We start from the raw sequence: 21,522 nt of genomic DNA, 5'->3' as shown, positions 1-21,522 counted from the left end.
GCGGCTAAACTGTTTTTCTCGGCTCTCACAAGTCACGATGCTGTCTCATCGGAGGGATTGCTCCGCACAACAACAGCCGTGCAACAGCTGTGTCTGTATGTGCCATAAGAAATGGGTCGCAACAGAAGCTTGGTTTTACTGCGTATGCCTTGATCGCCGCTAACACGGAATCAAATGGAACGAAAGATGCTACCTTCAAGCCCCATTTCCTGTGCATCGAGCAGGGTTTGTGTTGAGCCACACCGTCTCGTCCAGGGCTCACGCTGGGACACGACCGACATTTTTCGCGCAGTGCCGAGCTGGGAAACTTGGCGGCGCAAGCCACAGTTGGCGTTGGTCTGACGTCACAGTGATTCCGCCCACTAGTAGTAGGCTGCACCATCACCTCAAATTCTATCCCCAGCTCGTGGATCAGACGTGCAAAAATTGATTCAAGGGCCCTCCCTGCCTTGGCTTTCTTCCCCATCTTCTTATTATTAGTACACACCAAAATGCTCAATTCGGAAAATCCCTGAATGTTTTTCTCCTTAAAAAAGGGGTCTATATTGCACCCCTCTAGCCTCCACCCAACGCCACAGGCGCCGCAATGCTGGCTAATAAGCGCCAGTCTCCAGCATTCGGCCAAAAATCAAGGCTCTCGTACATTTTTTTCTGCTCAGACCCTGATATTATCCCAACCCGCAGTTGAACTACTGAATGTGGCGGCATTGCACAATATTTTTCAAGGAAGGACAGGAGGAAAGAATTTCTCGGCGGGGGGTCCTTTGGGCTCATGGTCGCTCAACCATGGCCCAACCATGTTCCACAGCTTGTGCGGGTAAAGATAGGTGCTCAGACCAAAGGCCCAGCTTTCAATTGGCGGCTTCGGGGTTGTGGCTCCGAAGGGGCGTCTTACATCATAGCTCCGTCAGACGCAAGAAGAGTACAACGGTCGGCGCGTTTCCGATTCACGCGAAACACCTAGATAAAACTCGCCTGCGAAAGATCGAATTTTCCGACGACTAATAAGCCTCGAAACACTGTCTAACCATGTCTCATTGACGTCTCCGATGCATGGCCCGATGCCCGATGATATTTGGGGATTTTCTGCGCAATCAGACATTCGTCTGGTATTTGCATATACTCCTGTCTTTTACCTCCGCCGCGCCATCAGTCAACGAAGATGACCCTAGAGGCCATTACCTCAGCATCACCTTGCTGGAACCGGCATGGAACTCGCCTCGATGCATCACATTGTGTAGCATGAAATGCTAGTAGGAAATGTCAAGTGGCTCAAATGAGTGGCCATGCTTTGCTAGTGAGATGTGCGTTCGCCAGGACCAAGAATGGAGGTGGCGACACCTGCCACATGGGCAATCTAGTTGGAATGCCCATCTTGCCTTGGTTTGGGATTTGGCCACGAGGATCGGTTCATCGAAAAGACGGCACTTTTCCATCGTGATTCCTCTTCTTTTCAACCACTCAGCAAACAGCACCAGCCACACCTCGGATCCTGTTTGTCAGGTGCAACCTCAACCTTGCGCAACAGCCACGTCGCGCCTTTGCCACGCACCGCCGCCGGAGGTTCTCTCCCGTTTGGCCTGATTTCGTCTTTGTTTATGTTCGTCTTGTTAAAAACTGGTCTATCGGCAGCGCAAATAAAAGATCAAAAGCAGTGTGTTGTCACCGGCGAGGCGGCGCACGGAAACGCTTGCTTCAGTAGGCAGTCGGCAGTCACTCAGGCAGTGCAGCGGCCGAAAACGCAGATCGACACTGAGAGAAGAATGTTGCAGCGATACCACGCTGAATGCCGATAGGTGTGGTTGTAGATCACCTTGCTTCTATTTTAGAGTGATGTGCAGCTTCATTCCGAAGCCGCTCGCCGGAACTACCAGTAGTGTCTTGCCCCTGGTCATGGGCCAAAACTAGTCCATTAGTCAATGGGCAAGTCGATCGAGAAAGGAAGAAAGAATCACTGGTCCTTTTTTTTTTCTTTTTTTTTCTGGCCTTTTTCGTGAGTACATCGAGATGTCCTTTGCTCGATCTAGCCTATTGAATGGGGGAGGGGTTTTGCTATTTCCGTTACTGATGCTGATCGCGATCGGACTGCGGCCATGCAGCTTGACATAACCACGCGCGGAGCCGGGCACGCACGGGCGCCTCAGTCATCGATCACCTCGCTGCAATTGACATTTATATCTCTCTTTCCCCATCGAGTTTTCGATCAAGTTGGAAGGGAAAAAATACAGATGTGGTGCTCGATGCTGTCAGTACTCGATGCGGTGCTCACTGTACGCGTCGCTGCATCGGCCCGCTCTCGAGTGCCAGCTAGTCGGAACCTAGCCGACGCTATCGACTGTTTCCTCTGCGTTTTGATTATGTTATCTGTGCATGGCCGTCCCTTTCTGCGGGGAAGCTGTACCCTGAGCAATGAGCTATTGGCTTTCTCTGCAGCTCCCCAGCAGTGGGTGCGCAAATGCTGCGTCATGCCCCTGCCAGGCGTCGTGCGCATACATGCCGCAGGATCCGAATGCCCATGGAAACCCGGCAGTGCGCGGTCACCGCCTCTGTATTCACGTTGTTTAAGTCACTAACGTGCGGTCCAGTATCGTGCCACAGCGTAGGGGCAGAGCGCCAAAGAACGGAGCGTGTCTGGTTCGAGTTGTGGCGGCTAGATGGAGGGTGTAGTTGGCTGTCATCACGCATCAAACACACAGCAGGATCAAACCTTGAGTTTGTGCATCTTCGCTACTCAGTGAGAGTACAATTTGTGATTTCTGACTGTTCAATAGCGGACATTCCTACTGCGAGTTCTTGTAATGTGCGACGCTGCCACTCCTTACGCCAAAAGCCACACCTGGCTCAAAATCCGAATCAACATGATGATATAGAATGAGGTTTGGGCAGTCATGTTTGTATTGCTCGGATCCATACTCAACCCTTGCTGCCACACAATGAGGGAAATGCCGTCAATACTTTGCACTCTGGCGGCGCGCATCAGTGCAATCTGCCCAGCGCAGGTTGCCTGTATCGCGTATCGTCCATCCCAGTTTTCTGGGGCGATATCTTCCCTTTTTTTCTCCGTCTCAATCATTCATCTCATGAGCCCTCCCTACTATCTCTTCGAGCGAGGCAAGCCATGCTGATTGTGGGTTGAGAGGTTTGGGCTGCGACTGCAGGGTCAGTTGCTGTCTACATCGCGCTCATCGACTTCTCGCCGGTAACTCATGAGGATGAGTCTCGGAGTAAAGTAAAAAGTTGTTTGATTCTCGTTTTGAGTTGACTGATAGTAACGGGAGTTTTTCTTTTTTTTTCTTTTTCTCCCTTCATCTTGTAATGTCCTCGGCCTGAATCATGGATAGCCGGCGCCACCATTTGCAGTTCAGGTCCGAAATCGCTGGCGAATCGATGCTATAATGGATATTTGCGTATACTATCCGACTGAATCAACTCCGGTATACGAAAAACGATGATTGGAAAAAGACATCATTTCAAAGGGCATCATGTGCCTCTTGAGCGGTGTACTCTGCTCGCATCAACAGCGCTCGTACCCTAGAGTCACTATTTCGCGGTCGAGGTCAGAACGGCAGGGTCTTCCGGCGATGGGGGCGCAATACGGTCGGAGTCCAAGACTGACGTACTTGGAAGATATCGAGTTCTCAAATCATTGACTGCAAAGATGCCTTACTAGCGAGTCTCCTGATTCTCGGTCTGCCATGCTCTCAGCAACCGGCGCGAGCCCCCCAGCTCCTGCATATGTCGCCGGTGAGTGTTAATGTACTTAGCCGCACTCGATGAGGGACACACAGCCCATAATGTTACATAGGCGCGCGTTTCGATACGCAAAATGTGTTCAATCCATTCAATGACGGGCAGAGTACTCGGGCTCTCGGCACATGTCCGTCGCACACTGTAGGCACGGGTCCTCGAGAATCACCGAGCTGAGACCCGATTTTGTTTCTTGTTCTTCGCAAGAGCGATGAACAAGGACGGCAGTATTTCGTCCTGTGGGCAGCACTCAAAGTCTCCGGAGAGGGAGCCGCCGTCCTGTCTGTGGCCATCGTTCTCGTCGTCACTGCTGTCACAGACGTCCATGTCGACTGGCCGACGCGGAAATGGTACAATAGGCAGGATAATACTCTTTCTTTGCACCCATAAGGTGTGAACCGGATTTATCATGTAGAATGACCTTTGTATGTCTTGCGGCGCCGCCTCGGCATCGTGCTTGCAGCCGCCTATGATCAGAGCGTCGGCGAGACTGCAGAGCACGAGCGTGGGAGGATCGGCAATCACATGAGAAAGCAGACCCGTGGGATCGGTTTAACGAGGATTATCGCTTCAAGATTGCTTCCACAACGAGTGAGATCCCAGCGCAAGTTGACATCGCCGAAGACGAAGACGCGGTATGGCGGGCCAGACAACTTGGCCACTCCAGTTAACATGATCTATTCTTCCAAATTTGCTGTGCTGTGGTTCACAGTTACCAATATCGCCTTGACGACTTTTCGAATTTGACATGAGACGGAGCTACCCTGGCGGCGTGCCTTGGAAACGTTCGGCCCAAAATCCTGAACCGAGACCTCGCGCGTAGTGATGAACTGGTCCGCTGGTGCCTCTAACAGTAGCACTACCAGAATTTCCTCCATGAAACTGTTCGAGGGTGCGGTGGACGTACGCCTTGGAACAGTGGTGACGGGATTGGCCAAAGCTCGAGCACCGACAACAACGGCTCTCGATTTCCACCCTCTTCAGAAGTTCATGACAAGCGGCAGGTCAAAGAAGGTCTTGCCAGGGTTCGGCTATGGCAGCCGTTTCTATACTTGAACTTGCTAGGAAACTGTGGACTACGCGCACAGCGGCGCGCTCATCGGTAAACAATGTAAACCTTGTTACTTGCCTGGCAGTCGTGGAGTGTCAGGCCTGTCAGCTTGAGTTTTGAGGACCCTTCGAATCCCGCAGGTCCTTCCCGACTGCCATGTACAGTTACGTCGCTGCAGACGCCGTGTAGCTCCGTTGGAGAGCCTCCTGAATGAAGCGCACCCACGGCGAGCGGCAATCTCATGCTCGAGACTGTAGTACGCGAGAAGCGTTTCCCCATAGACCGGTAATGCTGTTCGGTCCAGCGTACACCTGTACACAATCATGCGTGGATATCAGCGTCCACAGGTGCTCCTGTACAACTGTATATCTTGACGTCCAGTTGCCCAATGTTGATCGAGATTTTAGAGGTGAAGTAAGTAATGATTCACTGAGAGAAAAGATGGTGACAAGACGCATTCTCAATAGCGAGGGATTCCCTCAACGTGCAACGTGGTGTGAAGGAAAGGCAGAAAAGAGCACAAGCATTGACCATGGCACGCCGACTAGGCTCTCGTTGTCCACCTAGCAGTGGCCACATGGAGTTGAGCATAAGCTCACTGTTACATGTCGTCCAGTATCTTGTGTTGCATTCTCGAGATCAATAATTGCGTCGTATTTCGTCGCGAGAGTGCTCATTCCGGCGACGTTGCCGTCTATTAGTACTGCAGAGGTGGATAGGTTATAAGACAAAAGTTCTCACTTCACAAACATGTACGACCATAGCCGAGTGAAAAATCTGGATCCCGTCTGATCTCCGATCGATAACCACTTGAGCGCCAGATTAGTAGTTGGGTCGGTGACGACCAGCGAACACCGGGTGTTGTACATTTTTTTTGCCGTATATTCTTTTTTCCTTCTATTTTTTTTTCTTTCCTCGTTATTTGGAAAGGAAATGACATCGAGTCTGCTCTGTGAAAACTGTTTCCTGAATTATTATCTCTTGTCTACAGAAGAAACGCGGGCTCGCAACTGGCATCTTCACCGAACCCTGCGTTGAAGTTTCTCGATCAAGGATTCTATTTTTTGCAAGTAATGTCATCGGCTGCCTGGCTTGATGTCTTGAGACCACATCACTCCGGCTAATAAGAGACCCTATTTGAGGATAGAATGCTCGAGCTGAATGAGTAGTGTGGACCGAAATGGTCATGCCTTTGTTTTGCGTCAGGGGGAAAAAAATGAATGAATTGGACCGGCTAGCTATTGGCTGCAAAGCCGTCACCTGCTCATCTGTGAACTGTCTTCATGTGCCTCTTCCAGCTGTCCCTACGAGTCGTGCCGTCAGTGGCCAGCTCCTCTGTTGCACCCGGCAGCACAGGACTACCTTGAATGCTCTGCTCTGGTTGCTGCGTCATGGTCTTGTTTCACGCAGCTCCTTCGCCCAGCAGGCTCTTGAGATGCTGCGTCGTCTGCATTCTCGTACTCGGCAAGCGGGCCACCACTGTCAGAAATGGTCCAACGGGGATCCACGCATGAAAAAGAAGATGCCTCGGTGTAAGTGGTGAGAAGGAGCTTGCCAAGGCGAAGCCTCGTGGCATAGACCTTACAAACCATACTACTGACCAGCCGGACAGTAGACGAAACCTTATAGCCAAGTGCAGCCGATTAACCAGAGATTGATTAAACATGTTTGAGGGGAAGCCTCTATTGCTGGTCGACTGTTCGCGTGCCAGTCGACCTATCAAGTGGCAGTATAGTACAAGCCTCAAACCAGCTTTGCGGACTCATGTTGGTGTAAGTGGCAACACAGGTCTCAGTGCTGGGAGAACGCTTTGTTTACAGCCCTACATCAAATATTTTATACCACGTCCACAACGGCAGGCATTCGATCAAGGACCTCTAAAATCAGTGTGCATGGCTAAAATGTGCTTTCTTGTACCGACCGGTCTCTTGGGCAGCCATGATACAAGCGACGGCTTATTAGCGTAATGCTGCAGGACAGATGCAGGTCTACCTAGCCACGCGCAATGGCAGGGGATTGTTGAGAAAAAGTGATGGGTCGCTTTAATACGGTTGAATTACAAGCCTTGTTATGGACATCAGGTGATGTATCGCGTACTGGCCGCGGAACGAGTGAGGCATGTGCCTTGCCAGTCCTTTGCAGACATCTATCGATCTCACCCCGCAAGGCATGAACCGAGGGCCAGGCAGACAGGGGACGAAGAGCTTGTCGAATGAGGCAGATGATGGGGTATCAGTACCCGTCTCGCACCCAAGCATCCAAGGCATAATATAATTAGAGGACCAAGGCAGCAAAAAAAAGAAATTAAAAAAAGAAATTGTTGAGAGTTTTTGCGTCGTAGAAAGTGGACTGGGATGTGGTCCGCATCTGCGCCGCCAGCGGCGGTCGAACCGGGTGGCGGCAGCGCCATCCACGGGCTGGGCCCATGTGCGTCAGTGATTGGCTGAGTTGGGGCCTGTAAGTGCGACAGAAGGGGGGGATGCGCAGGCGGAGCTGGACCCCGTGAACCAAGCGATGGGCGGGTTTAGCGGCGGCTCTGGGGAACCAGTCACCCAGTGAAGCAGCACATATGGTGGCATCTGAGGATCGGATTGGCAGAGACGGGAGCCGGTTTTGGTCGAGTACCGGTAACGCGCAGGCGGTGGCGAGGGGATGGATGGTAAGCATGGCACCTATGTCTTCTTTTTGAATCGAGGGGAGGATGGAGGCGGAGGCGGAGGGTAGAAGAGCAAAACACATCTCTCTGCGCCTCGGTTGGTCAGTACCCAAGTACCTTACTGGGTAAGTAACAGGTGGCAGACTGGCAGTCAGTCAGTCAGTCAGTCGTTGCAAGGTTGTTGCATACACGCACAGTCTCATCGCGGCTCCTTCCCCTTCCCCATCTTGTGCCCCGTTTGGACGGGTCCAGGCAGGTACCGTGCTGCGTGCTTCTCGACAGCTGTGGTTTCAGAGAATGGCTTGAAGGAGAAGAGAGACAAAGAAAATAACAATACTGCCATAAGTAGCCCCTTGCATTTGCAGGAGGGAAAGCCAACAACAGTATGTGTGCCGAGGCAGCCAGTGGGACGAGTAGGTGGGAATTGGTGATTATCGCATTGATGATTGATGGCGTTTGATTGAGCAAAGCAAGTACAGATGACCACGAGTACGCAGGCAGTTGGAGGGGAAGAGAGGCACATGTACATGTATCCGCAGGCTGCGCCACGTTTTGATCATCTCAGTTCCCTGGTTGCCTACCTACGTAGGTACCAACTTGCGTGCGTGGGTACCAAGGGAAGAACAAGACTTGGTTGGTGGCTTGCCTCCTTCTGGTACGTCGGCAGGTAAGTACCTAAGTAATTTGCAGGTTGGCAATTGGCAAGTACCTGCGTAGTAGGTACTAAGGTAGGTACCTACCTTTACCTACTGCTCAGTGCTAAAGCTAACGAGGTACTTGCCCTCTCCAGCTTCAAAGGGCCCTGCGACGCCGACTCATTGCCCCGCCACAACGTCACGTAGCCCCCCCAGAGGTCCCTCCCCCCCCAAAGCCTCAGCGGCATCCTCCAGGAAACTCGACCTCTCCTCTTTTTTTCTGCCCGGCGCCAGTCTTTTTACATCTTTCTTCCCTTCTTCTTCTCTTCTACTTGATCTTCGTCTTCTTCTTTTTTTTTATATCCCATATTTGCCTCCATCTTGTATATCTGCACACCCCAATACAGCAATCCGTCCTCTGCACCCGCATCGATACCGGAACACTGATACCACCCCTCGTCCATCTCATCTCACTGACGCTAGTTGTCAACTACCAAGGAGGGCGCGCCGAACAATGATGCAGACGGAAACACTTTCGTCATCGGCGCCGCCTCCCACCGTCGAACCCTCTGACGAGAACCAGAGCGATGGCTCCAAATTGCGCACCTTTCTCGGCATTCTGCGCAAGTTAGTCGTCTCCCCTCCTCTGCCTCCCCTTTTTCATTTGCCGCCGGTCCTCCCCGTCCCTGTGTTGCGGCACCCGCCCGCTGTGACTTGCTGCTTGCTACATTGCCGCGCCACCTCAACATAAATTGCGACCCTGAATATGAGGGGCGGTGTGTTTGCCGTGTCGGCTCCTCTTCGCAACCAGTCATCTTCAAATACCGCCAGTCAAACTTCAGACGTGCTGACCACTCTTTTCAATCGCCCTTCTTCGCAGGTTCATTGGCGTCACTGACCTCGCCGCCGTCCGATTCTCCCTGCCCTCGCAGCTGCTCGAACCCACACCCAATCTCGAATACTGGACCTATCTCGATGCCCCCAACGCCTTTGTCGCCATCGGCACCTCCGACGAGCCTCTCGATCGCATGCTCGAGGTTGTTCGCTTCTGGCTGACCAAGGATCTCAAATATGCCAAGGGCAAGCCTTGCAAGCCCTACAACTCGTGCCTGGGTGAATTCTTCAGAGTGGGTTATGCTATCCCCTCCCACGGCTGTCGCATAATGTCGCCCGCATTCTCGTCGCCCGCATGGACTAACTCTCTCTGCTCCACAGTGTAACTGGGAGACGGAGAACAACGCGCCCAAGATCCTCACCAACAAGCTCGGAAGCGAGAGCTCCGCCTCCAGCAAGTCCAGTGTCAAGAGCAACAAGAACGCCTCGACGCCGTCCCTCTCGCCGCCCCAGCACGGAACCTCCAACGACACCAAACCCGTCACCGTCTCCTACTTGACCGAGCAGACCTCGCACCACCCGCCCGTGTCGGCCTTCCACATCAGCTGCCCCGAGCGTGGCCTCAGCGCCCGTGGCTTTGACCAGATCACGGCCAAGTTTACCGGCACCTCGATCAAGGTGCAGCCCGGCGAGCACAACCTCGGCATCTTCATCACCCTCGACCACCGCGACGGCGAGAAGTACCAGCTCACCCACCCGGCCGCCCACCTCGGCGGTCTCCTCCGCGGCTCCCTGACCGTCTCCGTCAGCGAGACCGCCTTCATCACCTGCCCCAAGACCAAGATCAAGGCCATCCTCAGCTACGTCGAGGAAGGCTGGCTGGGCCGCACCACCAACAAGGTCGAGGGTGTCGTTTTCCGCTATGATCCCGAGAATGACGACAAGACGCGCATCCAGGACGTGCCCGAGGACCAAGTTCTCGCCCGACTTAGCGGACCCTGGAGGGAAAAGGTTGTCTTCACTCTTGGTTCCACGCCAGTGGTATGTTTCACAGGATACCCTTCCCCGACTCGCACGGCAGCTTTCCGTTCTGCAGCTGACTAACATGAACCGTCACAGAAGCAAGTTCCTGCCGACCAGCAGTACACCATCATCGACACAGCACCGCTGCAGGTCGCCCCCAAGATCCTCCCTCCCGAGAGCCAACAGGCGCCCAACGAGTCCCTCATCCTCTGGGGCAACGTCACCAAGGCCATCCACGCCAAGCAGTTCTCCAAGGCCACCACCATCAAGCAGGAGCTCGAGGAGGCGCAGCGCGTCAAGGCTCGCGAGCGCGAGCGTACCGGCGAGGTCTACAGCCCCGTCTACTTTAGCCACGCCGTCGGCAACGAGGGCCAACCCGAGCTGACGGACAAGGGTCGCCAGGTCCTCGAGCGCTCTCAAAAGGGAGACTGGTCGCTGGAAGGCATCTAATTAGACATGATGACGCGTGGTCCGCTTGATTTCACCGCCTTTTTGCATTTTCTTTTTTGCTTGTATGGGTTCTTTTTCAGGTTTTGGGATCCGCAGCTGTCAAGTAACAAACAAGCTGCTCTATATACATTCCGGGGTTTTTTGCTTCGTCTTTTTTTTCGCTCCCTCGTCTTTGCTTTCTCTTTCATCGTTTGCGTTTTCATGATGCCTGCAAGAAAAAAAGATATTCTCGGTCCTCTCTTTCATGTCCTACCTTTCTTTCTTTTTTTTTTTTTGCATACGACTGGTGTCAGTCATCATTTGTGTTAGCTCCAATATTTCTTGGGATAGATAGACATTTGGTTTTTTTTTTCACACGTCTTTTTCCCCCCTTCGGCTGACGATTGTCCAAGCAACCAACACTTTTTCTTCCTCCTTTCTTTTCCTTGTCAGAAACAATCAGTCCCAATCCCGGGGAACAGACACACTGCAGCTACAACGTGATGGGCCCCGTGTACTTTAACAATCCTAACCCTGACAGCAGTCACTCATTTTCTAGACTTTTTGTTTCTTTGAATTCATCGTGCTATGTACAAGACGTGAATGTGGCTTTGTTGTTGGAAACGTGACCGGTGCGCTTTGGCGCCGGCCATTATCAATTCGCTGTATAGTCGTAACCCTCTGACATCTCTTACAGACCCTCACGGTCCCACTGGTTTTGGGTTTTTTTTTTGTATTGTACAAGTAATAAAGGACAAGAGTGAGGAAACAATTAAAAAGGAAACTGAAAGTCAATCGTGCATCATTCTCTCCCTTCTGTTCCTTTTCTTTTTTTTTACACCTTTTGAAGTCGATATTTGTTTCGCCCATTTGTTCTTTGCTTCTCAAAGAAGAGAACAGCAGGGGGTGGGGGGGCCAAAACAAGAAAAGTCGAAATCGAAAAAGATTCAAGACAGGTCCCACCTCTGGGGGCCGCCGTCGAGATTTTTACGCGTCAATGAAGCCCTTGACGTTGTTGAGCCACCTCAGGTACTCGTTCTGCTCCTTGAGGTCGACGTAGTCGGGGACGAAGACGGCGAGGGCCTGGGTGACGCCGCGCTCCTCGAGGAAGCGCTCCATGAGCACCTGGAGGTCCTCGTCGAGGCTGCCAAAGGGCGGGCCCGGGTAGACGTCGGCGCGCTGCTGGGCGGCCTCGGGCGTCTCGAGACGGGCGAGCTTGGCGTCGGCGTAGTAGAAGAGGTTCTCGACGACAATGTTGCCGTCCTGCGCCGTGGCGTCAATGTTGAGCGCCCCGGCCGTCTTGCCGGGCTTCTCCACCACGATGGACAGGTTGATGGGCGCGGGCGCCTCCTCGTCCAGCTCCGAGGCCTCGAGGTCGTCGCTCTCGAGCTTGCCGCTGCTGCCGCTGCCGTTGTTGCTGTCGGCGGCAGCGTGCTCCTCGTCCTCGAGGGCGGCCTCGTCGGCGTAGGGGTCAAAGTTGTTGATGTCGGCAATGGAGAAGGAGATTGTGATTCTACAGTTGAACGATTGGTTCTCGTTAGCACAGCGCTTCAATGCGCAAGAAATTTATTTTGTCTTTTTTCGTTTCTCTCTCTCCCAGATTCAACGGGCAGTCAGGAACGTAAGAGAGAGAGGGGGGGAGGGGGTGAGAACGCACTTTTCCTCGCCAAATGTGCGCACCAGCTTGACAACCTCCTGGCCGGGCGTGTCAATCAGCTCAAAGGGGCTGTTGCTGATAAAGTCCTTGACGCTCGACGGCTCCTGCTCGCCGGCCTTCATCTCCTCCTCGATCTGGATCTCGCTCTCAATCTTGGCCGACAGCTCGTCGTCCGTCTCGCCGTCGGCGGCGCGGCGTCCGGCCGTCGTGGAGAAGCTGCTGCTGGCGGCGCGCAGCATCTGGAAGCCGCCCGCGGTGTTGTGCATGGTGGCCTTGGCGGCGCCGGCGAGCGGACGCGCGACGACGGCGCCCTGGCGCATCGAGGCAGCAGCCATGCGGCTGATGCTGCGAGGCGCCGCCGAGCGCGCGAGGGTGCGAAAGGACAGCATGTTTGTGGGTGATGGTGTGGTTTGTGATTTGTGGTTGTACAGGAGGGATGGAGGGAGAGGAAATCTGTTTGGTTGCAAGGACAAGAGATTCTAGCACGAAGCAAAAAAAAAGGCTGTCTCGTTTTTTTTTTCTTGGACACCCCCTATGTAGAGCGAGCTGTGGTGGAGCGCCTGCAACTGCCAGGGGGCGTTGCAGGCCTGGCATTTGCGGCAGCTCCCTGATGAGTCAGCTGGCAATGGCAAAAGGTCAACGCATGTTAAAATAATGCTATAACATATAAATTTAAAGGCCATTGTGGATAAAATTTGGGCATTTCGATTAAGTAGACTCGTCGTGCAGAGCTGGAGTTGGTCTATTCCATGGATTCTGGGCTTGGGTGCTTCAACTCGCCTCTTACACAAAGGCGAAAAGAGAGAGCAGCCCGGGGAGATCTTAAATCACATTCTTCCAACAGGTTCGAATCCAAAGGTTCAAAGTACTCTAAGTGCTCTTCATTCGTCTCTTTTCTCTGGCGCCTGAAACTTTGAGTTGCTCTGAAGCTCGGTCCAGCTTCGCGCCTTCCTATCACGTAGACTATGGCCATATCCTGGCATTGCCTTTGGCCCTTCATTTCAGCAGTTTAGAATATCCAAACAGCCCTTTGCACAGCAATCCCTCGATAATATATCTTTTTTTCACCTCTAAAATTCCCTGAGCAGAACTCATCCATGATTCACATTTGGCATACGATGCGGGTAGCAATCGTCAACCTGATGCTCGCCGTGTACCGGTTCGGCGCAGTCTTGTACGCCACCAGCGCAGCCGTCTCCACGATACATCTCATCAAGATCACCGTCGACCAGCAATGCCTCCGATTCCTCGGCTTCACGTTCCTCAACCTGGTACCCCTGATGTACGAGCGGATCCACGCCCGTGCCGTGGCCAGCGCCCGCCGCCGCCGCCAGCCCGCCGCCCGCCGCAGAGTCAAGCGGGACGTGCTCATGGCCGGCCTGCTGCCCGCGTACCTTGCCTGCACCGCCATGTCGCTGGTCTCGGTGGGCGGGTCGATCTTGGGGGCCGGCCTGCTGATGATGCAGAGCAGCGTCTTCGCCTTCATGCAGTTCAGCTTGAGGGAGCGGCTCGAGGCCACGTGGTCGTGCCTCTTCAGACCCTGCGCCATGGCACTCGCCATACTGTACAGGGTCGGTACTCCCGAGACGAAAATGTACATCCCGAGAGCGTACGAGCTGTTTACTCGCTTCTACCTGCGACTGCTTACAAACCCCCAGCAGCTGTTCGAGCAGCCTGCGCCGGACTTGTTCAGCTACGGTACCTACCAAATGATTCACGGGTTCTCCTAGACGGCCCAGCGGCAAAAAAGTAGTATTATTCTATACGTCAACAGCGCTCTCTTTTAGGAACTCGTTCGATACCCAAGGATATGACTTTTCAGCATTGGAATGAGGAGCAGCTGTAAGCGGACTTTTGTATAATATTAATAGAAAGCGCCAATTGAAAACAAATAAGCGAACTGTTTCTTCTACCCACGCTAAGCCGGTATTATTGAGACGGGATCAGTAAAATACAATTGATGACCCTACAGATTATGTACTGGAAAAGTATATGCAAAAGAAGAGAAATACGCCTTCAGAAATTTCAGAGATGAAGCCAAAGGCCAGAGGTTGCCAAAAACGAGAGCTCGCATGCAACTCAAGCGTCCTCGTCCGACGAGTCAGACTCATCTCTCTGACTGGCCGAGGTGAGAAGTGCTCCTCGGTGTAATCGAACAATGGCATCCACATTCGTCAAGCTGGACTGGCGATGAGCTACCGTCAAGACGGTGCAGTCGCGGAAATTGTCCCTCATCACCCGGTGCACAATCGCCTCCGTGGACCCGTCGACGCTGCTTGTGGCCTCGTCCACCAAGATGACACTGTACCCCGTCTCGCGGTGTCTCAGGATGGCGCGGGCGATGCAGAGCAGCTGCAGCTGGCCCTTGGAGTAGCCCACGTCGTCCAAGGTGGCGTCGAGGTCGCCCTTCTTGGCGAGCGGCGCCCATATGTGGAGGTCTTTGAGCAGCTGCTCGAGCTCCAGGTCTTTTTGGGCCGCCTTCTCGTCCCCGTCGGGCGTGCCGACGCCGTCGTTCATGGTGAACGGTAGCAGGTTGGTGCGTATGTCTGCGTCAAACACGATTTGGTCTTGCGTGATTGTGATCAGTCGCGACCGCAAATCGTCACGGGAGACGGACGAAACATCGACGCCGTCGATTTCCAGCTTGCCTTGGTATTTGAGAAAGCCGAGCATAGTCATGAGGAGGGTGCTCTTGCCGCTGCCGCTGCGACCGGCAACACCGATCCGTTGGCCGGGGTGGATGGCCAGGGACACGTCGTCCAGGCCGGGCGGCGCATCGGCATCGTCCGAGTAGTACGCAGATACGTTTCTGAACTCGACTTGACCTTTTGATGGCCAGTTCTGGGGGAGCTGCTTCTGCGACCGGCTAGTCTCTTGGGGTGTGCGTGTCCTGAACGACGATATTCTCTCCAGCGCTCCAGACGACGTCTCAAGCCTTGTCCACATGTCAATGGTCAGCTCGAGAGATGAACTGACAAAGATGAGACCCATGAATGCCAGACCGATGGATGATTGGGAGGAGCTGTGTCTCGAAAAAATTGCCACCGCCACGAGTAAAGTGCCCAGTGTTGCATTGACCAAGCCGAGGACGAGCCTGAGCCACTGCTGAATGGTGAGTAGCGCGTAGTATGGCTTTTGCGACTCTTGTAGCATGGCGAACCCGCGCTGGATGTTCTCGTCTTCCCACTTGAAGGCCTGAATGTGCATGAGGCCGGCCGCGGTCTCTTCAAAGTAGGTGTACAGAGGGGCCTTCATCTCCAAGTCTAAAAGCCGGACCTGGCGGGATGTCCGAAGGTAGTAGCGCTGGATGAAGAACAGCGCCAAAAGAAGCACAGGGATGACGCAGGAGAGATAGGTCGCGCCCGAGAGGACGAGGCCGACGTTGCAAAGAGAATTCGAGACGGCGTACACCACCCCGAGACAGGCGGCCGGCAAGTCTCTCGAGATCAAAGTCATGTCTTGGCTGAAGAGGTTTACAAGACTGCCCGTCTTCGTGGTGGATACGAAGCGAAGCGTGGATCCGAGCGTGGCCTGTACGAGATCCTTGTGCAGGCCGGCCGACGCACGCGGGCAGAGTTTCGTGTAGAGCAGCCAGTAATGTAGCAAGGCCGTGATGCAAGTCACAGCAATGACCGAAATGTAGCCAACGAAGAAGGTCTTGTTTGTCGGGTCAACCTCGATCCATATTCGGATATATATTTCAGGCATGATCTCGGTGGCTGCGGAGAAGGAAACGAGGCAAGCGTAAAATGTGCTGCTTACCCAGCCAATAGGCCGCAGAAAGATGGAATAGATGGACAGGTTTGTTCGCTTGCGCACCACATCATCAACCGTATCCGACGTAGCCGGAGCACTTGCATCTAGGGACCGGCGAAGGCTGTCGAGGTCTCTCGTCTCCTCGATCAACGACGCGTTAGTGTTCACGATGCTCAACGCAGCCACGAGCCTGTCCGCATACTGCGAAATCTGCTGCATGGACTTTAGCGTGGCGCTTCCCCGATCGTCAATGTAGATCGCCTGGTCTGCCAGCTGCATGCAATCAGGCAAGTAGGTGGCAACCAGCGCCGTGCACCCGGCCTGGCGGAAAAGGCCGTTGGTACCGCAAAGCTGGTAAAGAATGGTAATGGCCGTATCGGAATCCAATGAGCTGAATGCGTCGTCAAGGACAACCACCGTGCACTCAGAGTACGCGGTTCTGGCGATTGCGACTCGCTGTCGTTGGCCGCCGCTCAGGTTTGCTCCGTTGGTCCCGACAACGTACTCTTCTCCACCAGGGAGCCATTGAAGATCCTCCTCGAGAAAACAGGCGCGAATCACTCGAAGAAACTTTGCTCGATCGTAGGGGAGGTGGCCAATGATGTTTTCGCGAATGGAGGTGTTGCGCAGCCAGACTGTCTGCCCGCAGTACGCAATATCGGTTGTGGCGACCTTGACTGACCCGGCGAGCACCTCGCTAGCACCCAGTATGCCGTGCAGGAGAGTCGACTTGCCAGACCCGGTCAAGCCGATGACCGCAGTGATGCTGCCGCGCGAAACCTGAAAGTTCACGTTGTGTAGCAAGGCTTCCTTCATTCCATACGGGGCAATGTCGGCATTGTGGAAACTTATGATGCCGTTTGACTGTTGCGGTATTGAGGGCCTGCTCTCGTCAGAGTTCGGTGTCGAACTTGAGGCTGTGCGTGAATCCTTCCAGTCAGGGAGAGATAGATAGTCCTGGATGCGGGAAAAGCAAGCCAACATGCTCGAAACGGTCGCAAACGACTGCAAGACAACAAGCAAGGGCCTTTGGATGAGAGATACGACTGTCAGGATGGGAAAGACTTTCGCAGCTTCCAGCTTGACCCCGAACGACGTTCCGAACACCAGCGCCGCAATGACAACGGCCGGTGTTATCAGATCGCCGAGCTCAGCGGGGACCATGTTGAGCGCCTGCATTCGCCGAAAGGCCTTTGACGTTTGAATCTCGTCGATGCGGAGTCTCTGAAGAAAATGCGCAATAGTAGGTCCAAGACCCAGCGCTTTGATGCCCGTAAGCTGAGATAGAATTCGCGAAGTCTTGGCAACTCGGATCTCGATGCTCTTGTTCCATGCGGCGAATAAGGATGACATTCGTAATCCGATCAGGTAGGCGGTGATGGTCGTTATAGTCATGGGGGCCAGTACGGCGAGAGCTGACAAGCCGGTGAAGGTAGACAGCATGTAGGTGCCCAGCGCGATTTCAAACATGCCGATAGGAATCTCGAGGCATCGAGGCATACCAGTTGCTATGCCGTCGACATCTGCACTCATCAACGTTGCCGCGGCCGCCTTCTTCGCCTGGGCCTCGATCAGCTTATGCTCCTTGTAGAATATCAGAGCAATCAAGCCGCCACGCAGTCGGGTGATGAAACGGTTCAAGCCGTGTGCGAATACAGCGCGCGCGACGGCGATTCCGTAAAAAACAATCGAGGCAGCTCCCAATAGGCCGAATTCCGTTTCCGGCTTTGAAATCTCATCATCTGGCTGGCCAATGAATTCGATGACGCGGCGTAGGATGAAGGGCTGTGAGAAATTGAAAGCGGTGAGGGTCAAACGCCAAAGAATCAGTTCGAGAAAGCACCGCTTCCAGGCGTTCAAGCATGCCCTGACCAAGCTATGGCGAGGTGCCGCGTTCCCATGTTGCCTGGGACGCCATTTGTTCGTAAGCTGCGTATGGAGCAGTCTGGGCGAAAACTCGGGGTCGAGGTGGTTGAGGTCGTCATTGAGGATGCGGGTGCGAAACCCGATAGCGAGCATTCGCCGCGCGAAAAGAAACAACAGCTTGCTGAGGAATCCGCTGGTCGCCTCCGGTCCGATATCACAGCGTAGCCTATCATCAATCAGAAGCCATTTTTTCGAAACCTCCCTCAGGCCGACCAGAAACAGCCTGAGCGCCGCGGCTGCGGCGGCCAGGGAGCCCGCAGCGTCCAGCCCACCCCGGAGGAAGAAGGTGCGACTGCGCGTGACATCCGTGAGCAGAGTCGCGAGCAGGTAAATGCTAAACAGCGACGACGATCCGACCGAGTACAAGTGTTCCGTGTACGTCAAGGCCCCGACCGCGAACGCTGCGACCAAGTCGAGCACGACTGCTGGGAGCGTCGTGCTGGTGCGATGACCCGTCGCCGCCGTGGCCCATACCGCGACGCTGGCGACCTGCGTAGAGCAGAGGGCCGCAACAAAAGCCTAGGGATGATGCAACTTGTCAGAAAACACTGCTCGAGAAAGGGGGGGGGCGCGGTCGGGGCGGCGTGGCCTACCAGCTTGGCATATAGAAGCGCGTTCTGCCTGACGCAGGCGGGCCGTCTGGTGTAAGACCAGCAGAGCCACAGGGCCAGAACCAGCACGCACGAGGAGAGCAAGAGGCCAAAGACGATTTCCTCAAACTTGAATGTAAAGTCAAAGAGCTGTCGGTGGGCGGGCCAGAATTCCTGGTCGGCGATGGCTGCCATCATGAACAAGAGCCGTCTGGGAGGCGGTTGCTCTTCTCTCCCAGCACGACGGGGGGAGGTGGTTAGACGGGTGACTTGGTGCTGGGTGGGCAGAATGGACAAGATGCGCGGGGAGTCGATGCACGCGGTGTCATCAGGCTTGGTGTGCTCGGCCTGCTATACCGTCATCCTGCAGGTTTGTGCGAGAGGTTCAAGGACGCTGCGTGAGGTAGTGTGTAGGTGACGGGGGGCGGGACGGGCTGCGGATGTACTTATTTATCGGCAATACCTTCGAGCAAGCAAGCGGTCAACCACCCAAGTACAAGGGCAAAAAAAAAAAAAAAAAAAAGAGGCCTAGCTGCTCGGGTTCATCGAGCCTTATTACACAGCAGTGCGGGGGTGGGTTGCTCAGTCGACTGCAGAGGATGGCAACGACCTGAGCCTGTTCCTGGTCGCGGGCGCGTCGAGACGGCCATCCTTCCTTCAGTCGGTATCTCACTCTTTGGGCCACCTCTTTCCCACACCGGCAACATGTGCCACTGCTAATTATCCTACCATGCATGCCATGCCAATTTGGTAGCGTGCTAGCCTGCAGACTGCAGACAATACAGCCTCCCTGCAGACACGTAAATGGGGGGGGGGGGGTATTTTGCGGGGTGTGAAGCGTAGGATCGTTAGGCCCCAGGGAACCTGCCCGTCGCCTGAGCACCCCCAATCCAGGTACATGTTTGTCGATACATGTCACGGGTAAATTTGCATCTTCATTTCACTCGGCAAGCAATCGTCGGGCATACAGTCGAAAGAGAGCAGGGTCAATGCATGAGAGCAGCCGGTTCAGGGACCGCTAAATCTATGTCGGTCTCTAGTCTAATAAAGCAGACCTGTGTACGGAGTACTAGTTACTCGTCCTGTTTCCCGTCGCCGTGAGAGACGAACCAAAAGACATCATTGCTAACAGACATGATTACTCTGACAGGTCATGTCCAAACTGTAAAGCATAGTTGGCTTGAGCCTGCTGGACAGCGATTTCTAAGCCCTTGATTTTGGCAGCCGGGTCTAATCATGGCAGGTGGTTAGCACGGATCGGCACGAAATTGACGAGGCACACAGGGGGAAACAGAGAGGGCAACTAACGGGGTGCGCCGAGGGTAACAGCGGCATAGATGAGGGCTACAGCAGCCAGGGTGTGAGCAGATGGTATCATCATCGTGGCCGCTCGATATGCAGGTGCGGTGTGTACGCGTGTATGTATCCGTGTGTATCTGTGTGTGTGTGTGTGTGCGTGTGTGTGTGTGTGTGAGATTGATTGCGCGTGTAAAGTGGTAAGAATGTTCTTTGAAGATGTTGGCGCGGAATCAGCCAGCGACGAAGTTTGGTGTTTTGATGAGCGCTGGGAGCGGGGTACTCCTTCTCAGCAAGGCTGGCCAAAAAAAAAAAGAAAGGAACTTTCAGGTGACCAGGGGGTGCCAGCAGGTGCAAAAGCATTCCGAGGTCGTCAATGAACGATCCGGAATGGCTGGTGTGCCTCGTACTCAGTAGGGTTACGTCGCTGGAAGCGAGGTTACATTGTGGGCGCCGGAGGAGGCCTTTTGTCGTGTTGTCATTGGTTTTATGCAGTCAGCAAGCTGATGATGATGATGCCAAAGGATTCAACAGCGTTCCATACACGGTCAAGTGGCCCGACACGCCTCCCCGTACATGATGGAAGGTGTATGCAACGGGGCATCGCGGCCACCTGTGCCGGTAGTAGGTGGCACTTTGCCACGTGCGGGGCATGGATGTATAATTCAAACTGATGCGATGGTTAATCGGCTACTACCAAGTACTGCTGGTGATTTTTTTGAGAAAGAAGAGCAGAGGGGCGTAACTAGATGTTCTTGTAACAGTTCTCTACTCGCAGTAATGAGAGGACACCATTCACATAGGCAACATGGTCAGCACGGTAGGAGCAGATGGTTCTCGCCATCAAATAGACCAACTTGCATCGTTCCCGGATGTTTGATTGTCAATTCGAATCTGAGGGCGAATCCTGCTGGACAGGCCTTGCATTCATCCCAGGGAGAGGCTCGTTTTTGTGGCGGGGACGATCAAAGGCCTCTCACCATATTCAACACGCAAGAGCAACTTGTTCATCTGCTTCTTTCCTTCCTTCTTTCTTCCCTTCTTCTTTTTGGCACAGCCTTGCCGCGACCCGTTTTAAACGCAAAAGGCTCCATGGGGATCCAGCTTGGAATGATCGTGGTGGCGGGCCAGGACTTTTGTTAGTGGTCATCGAGATGGTCTGCCACCAGAGCTAGCAACGAGTTGCAGGCTTGCAGCCAATATCGAACCGCGCCACCTGAGAACCCATGCCGCTGTATGGTCAGACTACGGAGTACGGAGTAGCGGGTATGCAGTCAGCAAACTTACTACGGTCATGGCTGGGGCAACTCGACAGGTACTTTTGCGCAGCCCGGCAGCCTGATTGTTGGCGGACCACCAGCACCGCCTACTTGGCCGGACCCTGCCTTGTTAGGGGAGAAAGGGCAGACTCGAGAATGAAAAGGCAGGCTCTGCTCTTATCGACGATCCCAAATAGTGTTATGAGCATCATGTAATCTGTATCAGTACGGATACTCACTCCGTGCTCCATACTGTCTGTTTCCAAGTTGCGATACGGACCGAGTCATCCGTACGGAACACTTGGTAGCTCCCGCCAAGACCCCTGCTAGGGTCCTTGAAGCCCGCCCGGCCCGATGCTTCCCAACTCAGAACCGACATAGAAACGGATCAAAGCTAGCGCCGACTCATCGAGCCGTTCGCCTATCTACGCTCCAGTCCGAGCGGAAGAACGGCCTCCCAAGTTTACGAAAACTACCGATCGCACGTCCTTTTGTGAGAGTCGTGGGAAAGAGAGGCAGAGCGCCTCCGTATTCCAGGACGTCGGCCGGAAATCTCATGTGCTGGTGGTCTTGGTCAAAGTATTTGCGGCTTCCCCGGTCGTACAGTGTGTACTCTATCATTTCTGTTATTAATATTATGCATGTAATTTCGCAGAAGGCTGC

The 21,522-nt window shown here is 54.0% G+C and overlaps 5 protein-coding genes across 5 annotated transcripts; 2 read left to right on the top strand and 3 right to left on the bottom strand.

The window, feature by feature from the left end:
- Positions 1-8,603: 8,603 nt before the first annotated feature.
- Positions 8,604-10,396, top strand: V2A60_000260 (uncharacterized protein; the record flags this gene model as incomplete). The annotated part of the gene is made up of 4 exons (XM_083251631.1): positions 8,604-8,716; positions 8,970-9,216; positions 9,305-9,964; positions 10,043-10,396. 4 exons carry the CDS (start codon positions 8,604-8,606, stop codon positions 10,394-10,396), a joined length of 1,374 nt encoding a protein of 457 aa, XP_083107757.1.
- Positions 10,397-11,362: 966 nt separating this feature from the next.
- On the bottom strand, positions 11,363-12,421 carry V2A60_000259 (mitochondrial glycoprotein; the record flags this gene model as incomplete). The annotated part of the gene is made up of 2 exons (XM_083251630.1): positions 11,363-11,888; positions 12,033-12,421. 2 exons carry the CDS (start codon positions 12,419-12,421, stop codon positions 11,363-11,365), a joined length of 915 nt encoding a protein of 304 aa, XP_083107756.1.
- A 729-nt stretch (positions 12,422-13,150) lies between these two features.
- Positions 13,151-13,762, top strand: V2A60_000258 (uncharacterized protein; the record flags this gene model as incomplete). Its single annotated transcript, XM_083251629.1, has 1 exon — positions 13,151-13,762. The coding sequence occupies one exon, from the start codon at positions 13,151-13,153 to the stop codon at positions 13,760-13,762; it is 612 nt and encodes a 203-aa protein (XP_083107755.1).
- Positions 13,763-14,111: 349 nt separating this feature from the next.
- Positions 14,112-18,499, bottom strand: V2A60_000257 (uncharacterized protein; the record flags this gene model as incomplete). The annotated part of the gene is made up of 2 exons (XM_083251628.1): positions 14,112-18,233; positions 18,308-18,499. The coding sequence occupies 2 exons, from the start codon at positions 18,497-18,499 to the stop codon at positions 14,112-14,114; spliced, it is 4,314 nt and encodes a 1,437-aa protein (XP_083107754.1).
- Positions 18,500-19,442: 943 nt separating this feature from the next.
- Positions 19,443-19,685, bottom strand: V2A60_000256 (uncharacterized protein; the record flags this gene model as incomplete). Its single annotated transcript, XM_083251627.1, has 2 exons — positions 19,443-19,534; positions 19,613-19,685. 2 exons carry the CDS (start codon positions 19,683-19,685, stop codon positions 19,443-19,445), a joined length of 165 nt encoding a protein of 54 aa, XP_083107753.1.
- Between the last annotated feature and the right edge of the window lie 1,837 nt (positions 19,686-21,522).

The sequence above is a fragment of the Cordyceps javanica genome, chromosome 1, assembly GCF_051103115.1.
Source record: "Cordyceps javanica chromosome 1, complete sequence".
In the NCBI taxonomy this organism is placed as follows: domain Eukaryota; kingdom Fungi; phylum Ascomycota; class Sordariomycetes; order Hypocreales; family Cordycipitaceae; genus Cordyceps; species Cordyceps javanica.
This window is presented reverse-complemented; position numbering and strand designations above follow the sequence as displayed.